Source organism: Rhipicephalus microplus, chromosome 8 (assembly GCF_043290135.1).
Source record: "Rhipicephalus microplus isolate Deutch F79 chromosome 8, USDA_Rmic, whole genome shotgun sequence".
Taxonomy (NCBI): domain Eukaryota; kingdom Metazoa; phylum Arthropoda; class Arachnida; order Ixodida; family Ixodidae; genus Rhipicephalus; species Rhipicephalus microplus.
The window spans coordinates 44618744-44635210 of NC_134707.1; the positions used below are offsets into that span (position 1 = coordinate 44618744).

Here is a 16467-nt window from a genome sequence, read left to right on the forward strand (position 1 = left end):
AAACATATGAATAAATATGCACTAAGCGATTAAAGGGTGCACTAGGGGCAGAATTTCGCTATCACGTTCAACGTGGAACGTGAAGACACGTTCCACTTTCGCGTGACAGCGAATTTGCTAGTGGAAGGGTTAGTCATTCTTTTCTCTCCTTTTTACGAACATTGTATTCTAATGAAGTAATACGAGCCTGAAGATTGTTTTGTTAAATCTTTTTCGAAATCTATCTAAAGCGTGTTGCCGGTTGAAACAAATGCGTCTACAGTACGTTAAAAAATGAACCTCAATTAACAATGTTTCATACTAAGCTAAGCTAGAAACAGCGAAAAATGGCTCCATCAATGACAGTTGTGCAATAAAAGCTCTACGGATGACGTCCAACTCAGTGGAATCTCAAGGACACAAATCTGCAGCAACAGCTGTGCTTTCTTGCGGCAAGGAAACAAGGGGCTCAAATACTGTAAGTGTAGCCATACTACTTCCAAAATTAACATTGGCTATTTTGAAGCTGAACCTTTCGCGTGGACTTATTATGGTGTATGTGTATGGTGCCGAGAGTCGTTGGTATCTATCAATTTAAGCTGACGCAGAGCAAATAGTGATGCAAACAGGCCATAACTTTCGTACGAAGTTGTTGACAGCTGACAAACGATGAAGGCCTCAACTGCAATCAACATTATCGAGCTAGTGAAGATTTTGAAATTAATAGGCACAAAGTAGCCGACATAAGAAGACTTAACATGGAGAGATTTGAACAGGCTGTAAGAAGCCGCAGAAGCCTAAAAGCTGCAAAGGCATTCTTGGGCATTGAAAAAAAAATGTATGCATTAAAGGACAAAAAAGGCAATTTGAACCAATATGGATAGGATAGTCAAGATGGTGGAGGAGTTCTACAGAGAGCTGTAAAGAAGACAAAACAACCAGGACGATATCGCAAGAAACAATAATAGTCTAGAGGAATCCGACATCCTACCAGTAAGAACAGGGGAAGTAAGGAAAGCCTTAGAAGGAATGCAAAGAGGCAAAGCCACTGATGAGGGTAAGGTAACAGCAGACCTCCTGAAAGATGGCGGAGAAATTGTGGTATGAAAACTGGCCGCCTTATATAAAAAGGGTCTTTTTTGGCAAGGATACCAGAATCTTGAATGAAGGCCAATATCATTTTACTCCATAAAAAAGAGACACCAAGGACTTGAATATATACAGGCCAATCAGCTTATCTATCATTCGTTCTCTGAAAATTATTTACAAAATAATAGAGAATGGAATTAGGGCAACTTAGAGTTCAATCAACCAAAGAAACAAGCAGGATTTGGTACAAACTACTTAACAGTAAACCATATTCATACTATCAATCAGGTAATAGTGAAAGGGGCGAACTACAATCATACATAGCTTTCATAGATTACGAGAAGACGTTTGGCTCTGTCGAGACATCAGCTGTAATGTAGGCACTATGGAATCAGCTCATCGGTTAACTCTACAGAAGCATACTGGAAGAAATCTACAGTGGATGCACAGTTACCATAGTTCTCCATAAAGAAAGCTACAGAATCCGAATAAATAAAAGTGTAGGGCAAGGAGACACATTCTCTCCTATAGTATGCACCGCGTCTTTACAGGAGGTCTTCAGGATTTTGTATTGGGAAGAGTTTGGCGTAAGTAAGGCAGAGTATCTTAGTAACCTGTAAATAGCTGAAGACATTGCCTTTGTGAGTAACTGAGCGGATGAATTACAGCTCACGATTACTCAAATTTACAGGCAAAGCAGGAGAGTAAGTCTGAAAATATTATGCACAAAATTAAAGTAGTGTGTAACAGTCTCGGCACCAAACAGCACTTTGTGATAGATTGAGAGACACTGGAGTTTGGGGAGGAATATATCTACTCATGACAGGTAGTAGCCGTGGAGCCGAACCATGAGAGTGAAAAACTTGAAGAATAAGAATGGGGTGGATCACATTCAGCAAGCATTTTCAAACCATGAATGTTAATATGCCACTAACCCTCAAGAGGAAGGTATACAGCAGCTGCATCTTGCCGGTACCTACCTACAGAGCAAAAACCTGGAGGCTTACAAAGAGGGTTAAGGTTAAATTGAGGACGACGCAGCAAACGATGGAAAGGAAAATGACTGGTGTAACCTTAAGAAACTGTAATAGGATATAATAGTTGAATTCAAAAACAGCAAATGGACATGCGCTGGGCACGTAATACGCAGGCAGGATAACCACTGGTCATTCGGGGAACTGACTGGATCTACACAGTAGACAAACGCATGAAGGGGAGTCAGATGGCTAGGTGGCCCGATGAGATTAAAACGTTTGCAGGTATATAACGTGACAACAAAAGGCGCATTAGTGGGTTGAGTGGCGGATAATGGGAGAGGCGTTTGCCCTGCAGTAGGTACAGTGAGAATGATGATGATGTGAATGATGAATGTCAATAATACTAATATTAGAAGTTAGAAAAAAAATCCGGCACCGTCATTCTATTAGTGTTAAGCATACAAGAAATTCGGAGCTGGGCAGTTTTTTTTGTTTCTCTTCCGTTTTCAGTTTCCTCGCTTTCTCCTATTTCTCTTTTTTTGATTTTTTCAGACTGCTTTTTTGTTTATTTGTTTGTACTTCTACATTTTGCTTTTTCTTCTTTTATGAACTTTCCGTTTCTTGCTTTCTTTATCTCTTCTTTCATTTTGTACCTGTTGTCACTTACCCTATGCCTAGCACCAAAAGCACACGACAGCGAAGGCCCGTAAAGTTCTGCGCGCTTGACATCATCATCAAAGCGCTCGAAGGGCAACAAGGCAACCCGTCGATACAGATGGCTATGCCACACACGGTTTCCGAACTGCATAAGACGACGAAAGTATACGGCAGCACGGGCACCTAAGGCACTCCACCACTGTGGTTGTGACACGTCATGCTGGTCGGAAGAGGGCGCACGTGCAGGATCTTTAATAATCAATAAGATCTTTAATAATCACGTGTATTGATTGGTTAGTTGTGCCTCCCGGAACTCTGTCAATGTGTTTACCATCCCTTCGCCCGTAAGACATTGGTTGGAAGTAGTTATTCGTAGATCGAGAGCACGCTTGTTCATTGCCCTGAAGATCACCTTAAGAATCTTCTCGAAGCAACACAGTTCTCGAGCTACCTGTTACTCGTAAAAACAGAATACAACTTCTTTCACCATTTAGAATGGTATCTTTAAGGATAATAAAGGAAAAAATCAGGCAAGTCCGCAAAAATATGATGAAATATAGTGCATATAGACAACAGACGAGTCGATACATACGTTTCGAAAAAAAAATGATGTGGCTGTACAATTTGTTTTAAAACTTACCAATAATTGCACAATCAAATTATTAGTGGCGTAGTCATCGTGTCTCTTTTCTGTTCTGTTTACGTAGCAGGTAGAGCTAAAAGAGCAGCACAGTTACTCGCTAAGGCCGGCGCCTGCAGCATTCAAGAAGACAAGCGCACATGGCAAAACGGTACCTTCCACGATGACACGTGTTCTTAAGACCAGTACCAGCCGAGGTTGCTTGTAGTAGCCCCTGTAGCAAGAAGCCCTTGCAAATGTTGTACACAGAAAGAAAACCATCGTAGCGTCCGACATACTCTTTCTCTTGCACTTCAACTCACTGCATCGCTAAGTAAAGTGAAGTGTTCGGAAAATATATGCTTATACGATAGCAACAATGCAATACTCGTGGGGCTAGAATGAACAGGTTTACAAGTGTTATTATCACCCCATTGAAAATTGCAATAAAATCATTCAATCATGATGTTTGATGCAGGATTATATCAAAACTTCAGGCTCTGCGAATCAAGATATGGCTGTGGTGGCTGCACCGATGCTACTCGTCGGATTACTGGTGAGCTTCTTTGAAGGAAGTTCTGAAGCCCGTGGATGGATCGAAGTAAGACATCCGGACGAACCCTTCTACCGCAGATTAGCAGAATTCACCTACCTCCATAAAAGGCCTCTAAATCATGAAGGCGTCTCGTATCTGGTAACTCAGGCAAGATGGAAGGTGTGTGGACAAAGAATTCCAGTGCTAGAATGTGAAAAATGTTAAGTATGCAACGTAATTTACACTTCTCTCTCTCTCTCTCTCTCTCTCTCTATATATATATATATATATATATATATATATATATATATATATATATATCCGCAGTGTAGAAGACGCACGTACGAAGTGATCTCATTGATGTTTCGGCCGCGGTTCCGGCCTTCATCAGAATAGAGTGTATGGCATGAGTGCTGTTTATATACATGTGCATATCAATAAGATAAAAGTATGAAAACTAACATGGAAGGTGATATATGGGCATATATAAATGCAAGTCACACGATTTGACGGGCACCTGATACACGTGTAAAAAGATATTGTTTCCATGCGCGAGCACGTTGTTCGCAAATAAAAAATAAACCACATAGACGATAAAGCGCATAACATGAAGAGTCTGACCGGTTATAGCAAGGTGGAAAATAATAAAATAATAAAAAACCACAAAAATCTTTATAAATTACGTTACGTAGCTGCTACGTAATCAACCAATCCAGACAATGCAGCGCGACTAGCTGAGCAAGGTAGAGAAGAGGTGAACAAGGTGATACATGTTATACAGATAGGCATCTGAGTTTTCCAACATTTTCATTTTGACCAGACGCGACGGCGTCGAACTTATAGATAAGTGCAAGGGAGTTTAATAGCGACGCCAGGTAGTAGGCAGGCAGCCGGTACGGACAGAAATGCTCGAGCAGTCCAGCATCTACAGCTCATGCACCCACTCGCGCTTCGCACTCAGAGAGAGATGGTCCCACTAGACAGTGCCTTGCAAATTCCCCACTACAATATCCCGGCGACGAAGACGAGCCATCCTGGCGACTCAAGGTCGCCAGGATGGCTCGTCTTCGTCGCCGGGGTATATAACAGGAGGGTCGTAGCAGGGCTTGAGGCGACTGACGTGGACCGTCTCACGACCAAGGCGGCGCTTGTCCGTGGACGGCTTGAGCGGTTCAATCACATAGGTGACAGAAGAAGGGGGCTGTATGACGCGGTAAGGGCCAGTATACTTCGGTGCAAACTTGGGAGTCAGGGCAGGAGAGTGGAAAGGCAGTCGGAGCCACACGAGAGAACTGACAGGGAAAGTGTCCTGAACAAGATCACGGTCGTGGCTTGAATATCGGCTGTGAAGGACCATGCACGCTGACGACACTCTTCGGCATGTTCGGCCATTTAAGAAACTGGGCTGAACTCGGAGGCATCAGGATTGTATGGCAGAATTGTGTCGAGTGTGCTGCATGGGTTACGACCATATAAAAGAAAAAATGGAGAAAAGCCCGTTGTTGATTGAATCGCCGTATTGTAGGCATACCTCACGAAAGGAAGGACAACGTCCCAATTGCAGTGGTCGGAATCAATATACATAGCGAGCGTGTCTCTGAGGGTTCTATTGAAACGTTCTGTTAGGCCGTTCGTCTGAGGGTGGTAGGCTGTTGGTGTGCGGTGTACCGTACGGCATGAATGTAAACGAGCTGCTGCAGAACTTCCGAGAAAAATACGCGGCCCCTGTCACTCAGGAGCTCCCGTGGTGCACCGTGACGAAGAACAAACCGATGCAAGATGAAGGTTGCAATGTCACGAGCACCAGCCGAAGGTAGCGCTGCCGTTTCGGCGTACCTTGCCAGATGGTCGGCAGCCACAATCACCCATCGATTACAATCAACAGAGCACGGTAGCGGGCCGTATAGGTCAATCCCAACACGGTCAAATGGGCGTGCAGGACACGGTAAAGGCTGCAGATTACCGGGGGAATGAGGAAATGTCTTGTCCTGCTGACACAGGGAACATGAGGAAATGTATTTGCGTACAAACGTGCACATACCCCGCCAGTAGTAACGTTGGCGGATCCGCTCATACGTCTTTGGCACACTGGCGTGTGCGTGTTGCGGCTGAGCACGAAAATATTCGCAGATATCAGACCGCATATGGCTGAGTATGACTAGCAGCCATTTACGACCTACCACTTGGTAGTTGCGATGGTATAACAGGCCATTCCGTATGGCGAAATGCGTTGCTTGGCGGTGAAGAGCACGTGGGTAACCGGAAGTTGATGCGTCAGACAGCATATTCAAGAGCGAGACAATCCAAGGATCTTTCCGCTGTTCGGATGACATGTCTGTGACGCTGGCGGCAGAGAGGAGAATGTCAAGGGCTGATATTTTCGTGTTATCAGATTTCACGGGTGATCGTGAAAGCGCATCTGCATCAGAATGCTTTCGCCCCAATTGGTAGACGACGCGTATGTCGAATTCCTGGAGACTTAGTGCCCAACGTCCGAGGCGGCCAGAAGGATCTTTCAGTGAAGCCAACCAACAGAGTGCGTGATGGTCAGTTACCACATCAAACGTTTGGCTGTACAAATAGGGGCGAAACTTGTTTAACGCCCACACAATCGCCATGCACTCTTTTTCCATAACAGAATAGTTGGCTTCTGCCTTAGTGAGGGCGCGGCTGGCATAGGCGACCACATACTCCGTAAAACCTAGTTTGCGTTGCGCGAGCACTGCACCAAGGCCGACGCCACTTGCATCCGTGTGTACTTCGGTCGGCGCAGTAGGGTCGTAATGACGCAGTACGGGTGGTGAGGTAAGGAGTTGGCGCAGTGTTGCGAAGGATTCGTCACAGGCTGCAGTTCAATTCGAAAGATTTGCAGGGCCAGCAAGGAGATTGGTGAGCGGAGCGATGATGGAGGCAAAGTTTCGGACAAACCGACGAAAATAGGAGCACAGGCCCACAAAGCTCCGTAATTCTTTAACTGTAGTTGGCTTAGGAAATGCGGCAACAGCATGAAGCTTGTCAGGGTCGGGAAGGATGCCGGCTTTCGAGACGACATGACCAAGTATGGTGAGTTGTTTAGCCCCGAAGTGACATTTCTTCAGGTTAAGCTGAAGCCTGGCGTTTGTAAGGCACTGTAGAATTTTACGCAGACGAGTGAGATGCGAAGTGAAATCGGGTGAAAAGACCACAACGTCATCAAGATAGCACAAGCATGTGTTCCATTTGAGGCCGCGTAAAATGCTGTCCATCATTAGCTCGAATGTGGCGGGCGCATTGCAGAGTCCGAATGGCATTACGGTAAATTCATAAAGACCATCCGGTGTGACGAACGCCGTTTTTGGACGATCAGACTCAGCCATTGGGACCTGCCAATAACCTGAGCGAAGGTGAAGCGAGGAAAAGAATTCTGCACCTTGGAGACAAATGAGAGCGTCGTCTATGCGGGGAAGATGGTAATCTTCTTTCCTCGTAATGTTGTTTAGGCGCCTGTAGTTTACGCAGGACCGGATTGAACCATCTTTTTTTTTGACGAGTATAACTGGTGGCGACCAAAAACTACAAGAAGGATTGGTGACTCCACGCTGTATCATGTCGTCTACTTGTTCTGCGATTACGCAACGCTCCGCCGGGGACACACGATAGGGGCGCTAGCGCAAAGGAGTACTCTTCCTTGTGTCAATCGTGTGCACAACGGTGTTCATTCTTCCTCGCACTGCTTGGGGAAAGTCAAACGAAATCCTGAATTCGTGCAACAGGGTAACAAGCTGCTCTCGTTGAGCCGGGGCGAGATGGCTGTCACTAGAACTGTGAAGTGCATCGGACGACACGCTGTTCAAGGCAAAGTGAGGAACCAACGCGTTCAGCTTCATATTCGGCTTGGTGTCGAAGAAATCGGCAGGCACGATAGTACCTTCATCGATAAGGTGAATGTGGCCGAGCGTCTCGTTGCGGCACAAACTGGGGAGGGGGGGGGCATGAATTCGGATTGGAAATAAATATTCCGGTAGTGTCTTGACAAAGCGCAAGAATGGCGAATGACAGCGATGTGTGGTGGCGGCTACCGAAGATGTCAGATGGCGCTAATAGGACGGTAGCGTCAGAAAGTGAAGTGCAGCAGGCAGGGACAAACTGGGCGCTGAAAGGAGGAATGTCTATGTCCGTTGCGGTGACAAGGTTAGCCACACTAGATACGGCCGCATTAACAGAAGGCGCATCATAAAGCGGTAATTCCGAAAAGTTAATTCGAGCGCGAAAACCTGACACGATCACTCGCAAACGCACACACCCATGCATCAAACACACAGTGCTCACTTCCAACTGATTTATTCATAGCTCGAAGGCTTCAATATATACAAAACACATTGTGCGCACACACACCAAAAAAGGCCAACAGCATACATTATCAAAAACGTACAGCTAATCAATATCATAGCCTTAGAGAGATAAACTGAAGTTCGCTTGGTAATAACGAAATTGAAGGGGCGCTTACACAGTGATCTTTATTTTTTTCAATGAAAAAGGCCTCTAACACTTCACGTGTGTTAGAGGCAGTGTTAGAGGCCTTTTTCAATGAAAAAAATAAAAATCACTGTGTAAGCGCCCATTCAATTTCGTTATTACCAAGCGAACTTCAGTTTATCGCTCTAAGGCTATGACATTGATTAGCTGTACGTTTTTGATAATGTATGCGTGTGTGCGCAAAATGTGTCCTGTATATATTGAAGCCGTCGAGCTATGAATAAATCAGTTGGAAGTGAGCGCTGTGTGTTTGATGCATGGGTGTGTGCGTGTGTGAGTGATCGTGTCAAGTTTTCGCGCTCGAATTAACTTTTCGAAATGCTCTACCAACTAGCCCAACAACAAGTTCTCTTAGAACACAAAACGGTAACAGCTCCACTTCGGCTCGAGCGCAGTCTACGACGGCGTGATGACTTGATAAGAAATCCCTTCTAGGATGACATCGTGGGAACATGAAGCCAACACGTGAAATTCAATGATGCACAACACGTCTTGAATAATCACTTTTGCCGTACACGCCGCGATGGGCTTAATTTGTTGGGCACTCGCTGTGCTAAGAGAAACTACGGGAGAAAGCATCGTCACTTTACGAAGAGAGCGGCAGAGTCTTTAACTAATCACAGATATCGGGGCACTGGTATCGATGAGTGCAAGTGTTCGTACACTTTCGACGATTACATCGATATTATTTGCGGGAGACAGGCGAGGACTTAAACGATTAGGCGATGAAGCAGCTCGTGCCTCCGGAGCTGCGGCAGTTAGTTTTCCGTCTCAATGAAGGTGGGTCGTCGACGCATAGGCGACACAGAACGATGACTTGTTTAAGGGGAAGGCGAGCGGGAAGTAGAACTTCGAAAAGCGAATGTTCGGGCGCCGGAAGCAGTTTGCGCATCGCGTTCGTGAACTTCAGGTGGCACGTGAGGCGCGTGGTATGGAGGCCGAAACGAGTGGTCAGGATATCTTGGTGCATTAACTGCGAATCGCCGACGACATAGACGTGCAACGTGACCTGGAACCCCGCAAAAGTAACATATCGGCCAGTTGTCAGCAGTGCGCCGAGGATTTCCGGCGTGCTGCTTTATAGCTGGAAACGGCGCGGTAGAAGGTCGCACAGGTTGTGGCGTATACAATGGCAGACGAGGCGGAGGCATTGCAGCGACGTCCGCATAAGTCAGTGGTGCGGCAACAGGTGTTGGCGGAGAGGCAGGCGTCGATAATGGCAGCGCCTCGGAGACCTGCTTCTGAATAGCCTGTCTGATTGTCGGCGTTCGGCGGTTCGTGGTTCGTTGGTGCTTCGGTGGTCGGCAGATACGAGAGACACGAAAGCTGTCGTGCGACCTCTTCGCGTACATATTCTTTTATCTGCTCTAGCAGGGCGCTGTTACCACCGACGGCCAGGGCTGCGAGAGAGTCGTCTGCTGTCGTCGACCTCCGAACTGATGCACGTTGCTTGCGAATTTCTTCCAAGCTTTGGCACAAGGTAACAAGTTCGGATACGGTACTTGGGCCCTTCGCCAGCAACATTTGAAAGGCATCATCGTCTATTCCTTTCAAGATATGCCGGATGTTGTCTTGTTCTGTCATCTCAGGGTTAAAGCGCCGGCATAAATCCATGACATCTTCAATGTAGCTAGTGAAGTTTTCGCCCTGCCTTTGTGCTCGTCCGCGTAGGCGCTGTTCAGCACGCAGCTTGCGCACTGCGGGGTGATCAAACACTGCTGCAAGGGTGGTCTTGAAAGCGGCCCAAGTGGTAAATTCAGTACGGTGGTTTGTGAACCACAGGCTGGCGACGTCTTTGAGATAAAATGGGACGTACTCCAATTTCGAAGGGTCGTCCCACTTGTTGGCGGCGCTCACCTTTTCAAACAGCTGCAACCAGTCTTCCACATCTTGGTCCTCAGAGCAGCTGAAGAAGGGGGGATCCCATTGGCGCAGGGTGGTAGGTACGATGACCAGTTGAGATTGGGCCGTGCTTTGCAGGGTGGTACCTTGCTCGGTCATCTGATCAGGCATTGCTGATGAAGTGGGCAGCTTCCGGCTTCGAAGTTCCAGGTTTGCGTACCCAGCATACTTCCACCACTTTGCAAGGGAGTATAATAGCGACGCCAGGTCGTAGGCAGGCAGCCGGTACGGACAGAAATGCTCGAGCAGTCCAGCGTCTACAGCTCGTGCACCCACTCGCGCTTCGCACTCAGAGAGAGATGGTCCCACTAGGCAGTGCCTTGCGAATTCCCCACTAAAATAAGAAATCATTCACGGGCTTCTCTATCATAATTTGTGCGGAAACCAGATTCGAATATTGTGACCTGTAGATTTTCAAAACAGTGGTTAGGGAAGTGCACGTGTCTTACGTAGTGTATTTCGCATAGCACACATTCTATCGTGTATATATTACGTTCTTAGAGTCGCAGTGAAGATTGAATTTGATTTTTAAGGAAAAGTTTGAACCAGTACTGGTAACTTGTTGGCATGTGCGCATGTACGGGCATACTTTGCATCGCGGTTTTCGGCAGGGACAGCACCCGATCGTGTCAGGACTGTCTGTTTTCGACGATGAGGAGGATGATGAGAGTATGTCTCGAATATTTTTAGCTTTGCGATACACTGCTTTAGGTGGTCCAGTGAAAATGGTTCTTAAGGGCCCCATCTCAGCGTCAGCAGCGTCCTTTCTAAAGATGACCAAGCAGACGGCACACAAGAATGCAGCCCATTTACACGTTTCAAAGATTCGCTATACTATTACGCCTGGTAAGAAAAGGGAGCCACCCGGTGACCTAACAGCTTGTCACTATGAGCGGGTCAGAGTTGGCCTTCACGCGCTCCACGTTGACAATGTCACACCCTCGACGGCGAATGTTCGCAGATTGTTCGATTGGTTAGATTGGTTAGTCGACGGGAGAAATGTACTCAATCACATGGTAGAGAATACCGTTTTCAGACAGTAGTTTTCAAGACAGGCCAGCTACTCAGGTAGGAATCGAGAACCATACCAGTGCTCCAGGAAGAACATAGGCTAAGACGGGCGGATCCATCACCAACACTCTTTCGCCGTCCTTGTTAATTCGTCGTAAATGTCTTGGCAAGCTCATGACACTCTTCAGCAAGCCTGGCTGCGTCAGAAATGGGCGAACGCTAATATGGATCTGGCATGTACGGGAGTATTGTGTCTATGGTGTGCGATAGGCGCCTTCCCTACAGCGGTGCTCAGGGCGGCATTCTTTTAGGCGTAGGTGACGAAGGGCAGTATGGCATCCCAATTAGTGTGGTTGGCGGTGACGTACATTGAAAGCCTGTGGCCGAGAGTGCGGTTGAAGCGTTCGATGAGGCGATTCGTCTGCGGGTGGTAAGCAGTAGTTTTGCGGTGGAAAAAATGGCACTCCGTGAGAATGGCGTCAACGACTTCTGACAGGAAGACGTGGCTCAGAAAGCTAAGAAGCTCTTGGCGTGCAGCATGACGCAGTGTTACATGGTGCAGGAGGAAACACCGTATGTAGTAGCCGAGGGGGTGCGGTAGTTCTGGCGTATTACGTTAGGCAGTTTACGGTGACAATAGCACAGCAGTTACCAGCCTAAGCGAGAGGAAGCCGCTCACACAAATCAATATCTACGTGCCCTAATGATCGGTCAGGGCAATGTAATGGTTCTAGACTGGTTGTCGATATGTGTGTTTACGATTTGCAGCGTTGTCAATCGAGGCACGAGCGAACGAATTTTTCACGAAGCGGTACATCCTTCGCCAGAAGAACCGTTGCCGATTGCAGTGGAAAGTTTTAACACAAGTGCGTTAAAGAGCTCGTTTCACAGAAATTCCGACGTTGGCGTCGGCGTGGTTGGTTGTGAGCAAAAAACCATCAACTTCGCGTGAGCTAAAAAAACATGCAAATAAAATAAATAATAAAAATTATGGGTGTGTGTGTGGTTCGAGGCCGGGTCGTTGGCATGGCAAGCGAACCTTATAACGCGTAGCCACACCTCTGCTTGTATATACAGGAAAAAATACCTTCATCTGCTTAGAATTTCAGTGAAAGTGACTTCCATGCTTTACAAAACACAGGTGTTGCGTATACATACTTCACATTAGAGCATAAAATATTACCGTAATAATGCGTGGTGCAAGCGTATACTTTGCCATCAAGCGTCAGAACTTGAGATTGCCATAATGACTTCACTGTTTAAAGCCAGCTACGAACTACAAAAGACACAGACGCTACTGTACCTTTAAGGCCACGTAGTGGGTGCATAGCAAGTTTGAAAAGACTCCGCACACTAATTGTTTGAAGAACGCATTAAGAGCAGAATATCGCTATCGCGTTGAACTCTTGAAGGGAAAGCTTCACGGTCCCCCAATTTTTCGGGTACCCCAGTGCGCGCGCATTGCAGATTAACGCGGAAAAACTCACTTATTTCCAACCGCAGGCTGCGGGGTATCATGAGTAGCCACCGACGGCCATCGGCAATGTGAATGCGTCGGCGCAGGAGGCGGTCACTTACGGCAAAATGGTGAGTTTGAAGACGCAAGGCACGAGTGGATGGTGCGTCGGGAGAATCAGAGAGCAAGTCGATCGGCGTGGCAATCCATTGATCTTTGCTGTGTTCGGTAGCGATAATGTGTACATCGATGGCAGAAACACCAACGGAAGATACTGAACAGGGGGCATTGTCGTCAGACAGAGAGATCCGTGAGAAGGCGTCGGCGTCAGCATGCTTGCATCTGTAGCGGTACAGCACGTGGATGTCGTAGTCTTACAGGCGAAGAGCCCAGCAGGCGAGACAGCGTAAGAGATCCTTCTATTATTACAGCCAGCATAGTTCATGGTGGTCTATGACAAGATCGAATGAGCGACCTAATAAGGTCGAAACTTTGTAAGAGCCAAATGATCACCAGTAACTTTTTCTGTGACGGTGGAAGTTGTCTTGGCTCTCGTCAACGTGCGGCTCGCATATGCCACGACATGTTCGGGGAATCCTGGTTTGTGCGGTGCAAAGGCAGTGCCCAGGCCTACACCGTTGGCGTTCGTGTAAACCTCCGTTGGGGCCATAGGGTTGTAGTGGCGTAGTACGGGAGGAGACATCAGTAAATAGCGGACATTCGCGAACGAGCCATCGCACCCGGATGACCAGGAATTGAGTGACCTTTTACTTTCAAAAAGCTTCATCAGCAGTGATATGATCGTTGCAGAGTTTCCTATGAATCGTTCAAAGCAGGAACAAGAACCTACAAAACGACGCAGTTCACTGCTGAACGCAGGTTTCAACAATTTAGCCATGGCCCGAAACATGGCCGATTTGGGAATAATTTTTCCGTCCTTGTACACGACGAAACATAGGAATACGGGTTTCCGCGCTGCAAATTGGACTTATTTGGCGGTCGGTGTAGCTCACACGTGCAAAAACTACTTTCAGACGTTGCTCATGAGTAGAGAAATCCGGAGCAAAAATAACGACGTCGTCCAGGTAAAACAAACACGTGCGCCATTTCAAGTTGCGCAGAACGGTGTCTAGCATGCGCACGAAGTTGCATGCGCATTGCATAGAGAAAACGGCAGTACGTTGAACTCGCAGCGTGAGAATGGCTGTCTTCTGTCGAGCTTCATCAGCCAGGGGTACTTGCCTGCGAATCGATAGAAGAAAATTATTCGGCTCCGTGGAGGCCGTCAATCGCGTTGCCGGTTACAAAAACTTCACAAAAATTGACCGTTGTTTGCTAGAGCAAATAAGGTATCCAGCCACAATAATTAGATTGTGCAATACTTATTTCAAAAGAAAAAAAACGAATTATAAAATTGTATTTTTGTTTCTTGCTCAAGGGGTTGGTTTTTTTATTGTGTTGCTCTTTCGCTGTGCAGAGAGAAAGCAAGGGAATAATAACATATAACATTGGATTTATCGTGCTCCAGGAAACAGTGGTGAGTATCGATGTTTGGTGTGCTAATTGCTCTTTGTCAACACCTCAACTTCGTTTAAGGGATTATATACAGTCAGTACACAGGCGTCTTCAGAAAGACACCAATCGCAAACACGACTCTAACAAAAAATCGCGAAATAAAAAAAATCGTTCAACGTCATTGAAGTCATGCAGTCAAGGTTTCTACGCTCTACAGCTCATAGAAACATTAGAGGACATTATCAACTATTTTTTACGGTTAATTCAGAAATTGTTTTTTTTTTTTTTAAACCACTGAAGAAATTTACATCATATAATTCAGTTTTGTTGCAAGTGTGACGGATTACATTCCATAACCTATCCTATTGTAATGGGAAGTGAGGTTAGCTGCACTGTTTGAGAAGGTGACCAGTCTTAAATAAAAAAAATCAACGACGCTATGAATTTCTGAGGGGGATCGTAAAGAGCCAGTGATTTACGAAGGAGCGTCACAGGGCATGCCGCAGTGCCATTGCATGATTGTTGAGAGGGTGTAGAGGGGCAGGGACTAGTACACAAAGCAGGGACTAGTACACCATGATGTTCCATCTTTTTTAGGGGGCCTTTGGAATGCCTCAAGTTGTGCCTGGAGTGGTGAGCTCCACAGTGCATCTTCTCATTTGGCTTCGCTAGATCCAGCATGATTAGGTTAAATGGCGTATTTCCACAGTATGTGCGCTAATAGAAATAAGTTGTAATCCAGACGGCTTGAACCAATCTCTTAGACATGCTACTCAGGAAGCCGTGCAAGTGTAGACTGGAACTGAGCAACAGGGCCTGTCCAGTTCTTCAACGTGTTGTCGTGGCCTTCCGAACATCGGGATTTTCTCCAGCCATTCTTAACTACCTGGATGATCCTGTTTCGCTTTTTGACTACAGTGTAAGTTGCCAATCTTCACCCTCTCAAGATCGGCGTTCAAGATTTCAGCCTCTGGTTCTGTCAGTTCCGAAGCATTCAAACTACTCAGAAATAAGACAGCTCCTCCCCATACCGTTGCCAGGTTTCTTGCTAATCTCACACATCCAGCTGGCTTTCTCGTAAACCTTAGTGACACTGCTCCCTCCAGTGTGCGTGCATTAAACTACCATGCTGGAGAGAACGTAGGTCCACAGGTTGCCCTCGGAGTGTTTACAGAAGCTTTATTTATATTCAAGGAAGTCTGTGGTCCTTACTAGTGTAGCAGGCGGTCATTTCCTCTTCCACACAGAAAGTTGGGTAGACCTCAAGCAATCACGTATAGAATGCTGCAAAACAGGTCCTATCAAAGTCTACCTATCTTCATCAACATCTCGTCAAATTCTTTTGATTCTACTTACCTCGATTGCGAGGAGCTTAGCAACATCGAACATATTCTCTGGTAATGATCCCCATTATGGGACTCAAGTTGGCTCAGAGAACAGGATTGATACTCTGCGTTATGAAGTTCTGAGTTACTGCCACAATCACGGGCTCTCGAGAGAGCCCATAATGCGCACTACGCTTCTCAATAATTTAACGTGATATCGCTAACGAGCTGGTTTCGAAGTAATTTTTGGTTTTGTGTGGGCGGCTTCACCGTGTTTGAGTGATAGTAAAAAGCTCCGTTTGCAATGAGCCAGTAACTGAGGTAGACCGTAAGAAAACAGGAAGCAGATGGAAGACGTTTGCACTGTGGTTTGTGGTATATATTAGGTACCTGGCGGAAAGTCGGCATTTAGTGATTGGGAAGGCGATAAAGTATGTGTGTATGTGGCTACTTGCACGTGGTCTTGCGTGCGCGAGAACATCGCTATCACGCCCAACACCTCAGGCCAACACCCAAGGATTCCCCAACTCGTTTTATTACGTGCATAATGAATTTGCTTCTGGAAGATGTTTTCTTTGTGTGAGCTGGGTTTATATTGTTCACGAAGCTTTAAAACTCGGTAATATTTGCAGATTTATGGTATGTTCTTTGACACGTAAACAAAATTTGTAGTGCCACGTGATTTTTTGTTCTGTATCCCTCATAAAAATCCTATTTCTGTTATCAATGCTTAACTGTCTGTTTTCTTTTTTGCAGATGCACGAAAAATGTATCGCCCTTGTTATGGCTAACCCATACTTTCTATTTGGAAGAGTAAGAACCGTCCGCAGGTTATCGTGCCGACAAGTGGCACAGAGATAAATAAATGACGTTCAATTCAGGTGGTA

The 16467-nt window shown here is 46.3% G+C and overlaps 1 protein-coding gene across 1 annotated transcript; it reads left to right on the forward strand.

The window, feature by feature from the left end:
- The first annotated feature begins 358 nt into the window (after window positions 1-358).
- On the forward strand, window positions 359-16467 carry LOC142768492 (uncharacterized). Its single transcript, XM_075870481.1, has 4 exons — window positions 359-457; window positions 3800-4036; window positions 14218-14277; window positions 16337-16467. Exons 1-4 carry the CDS (start codon window positions 368-370, stop codon window positions 16439-16441), a joined length of 492 nt encoding a protein of 163 aa, XP_075726596.1. The 5' UTR covers window positions 359-367; the 3' UTR covers window positions 16442-16467.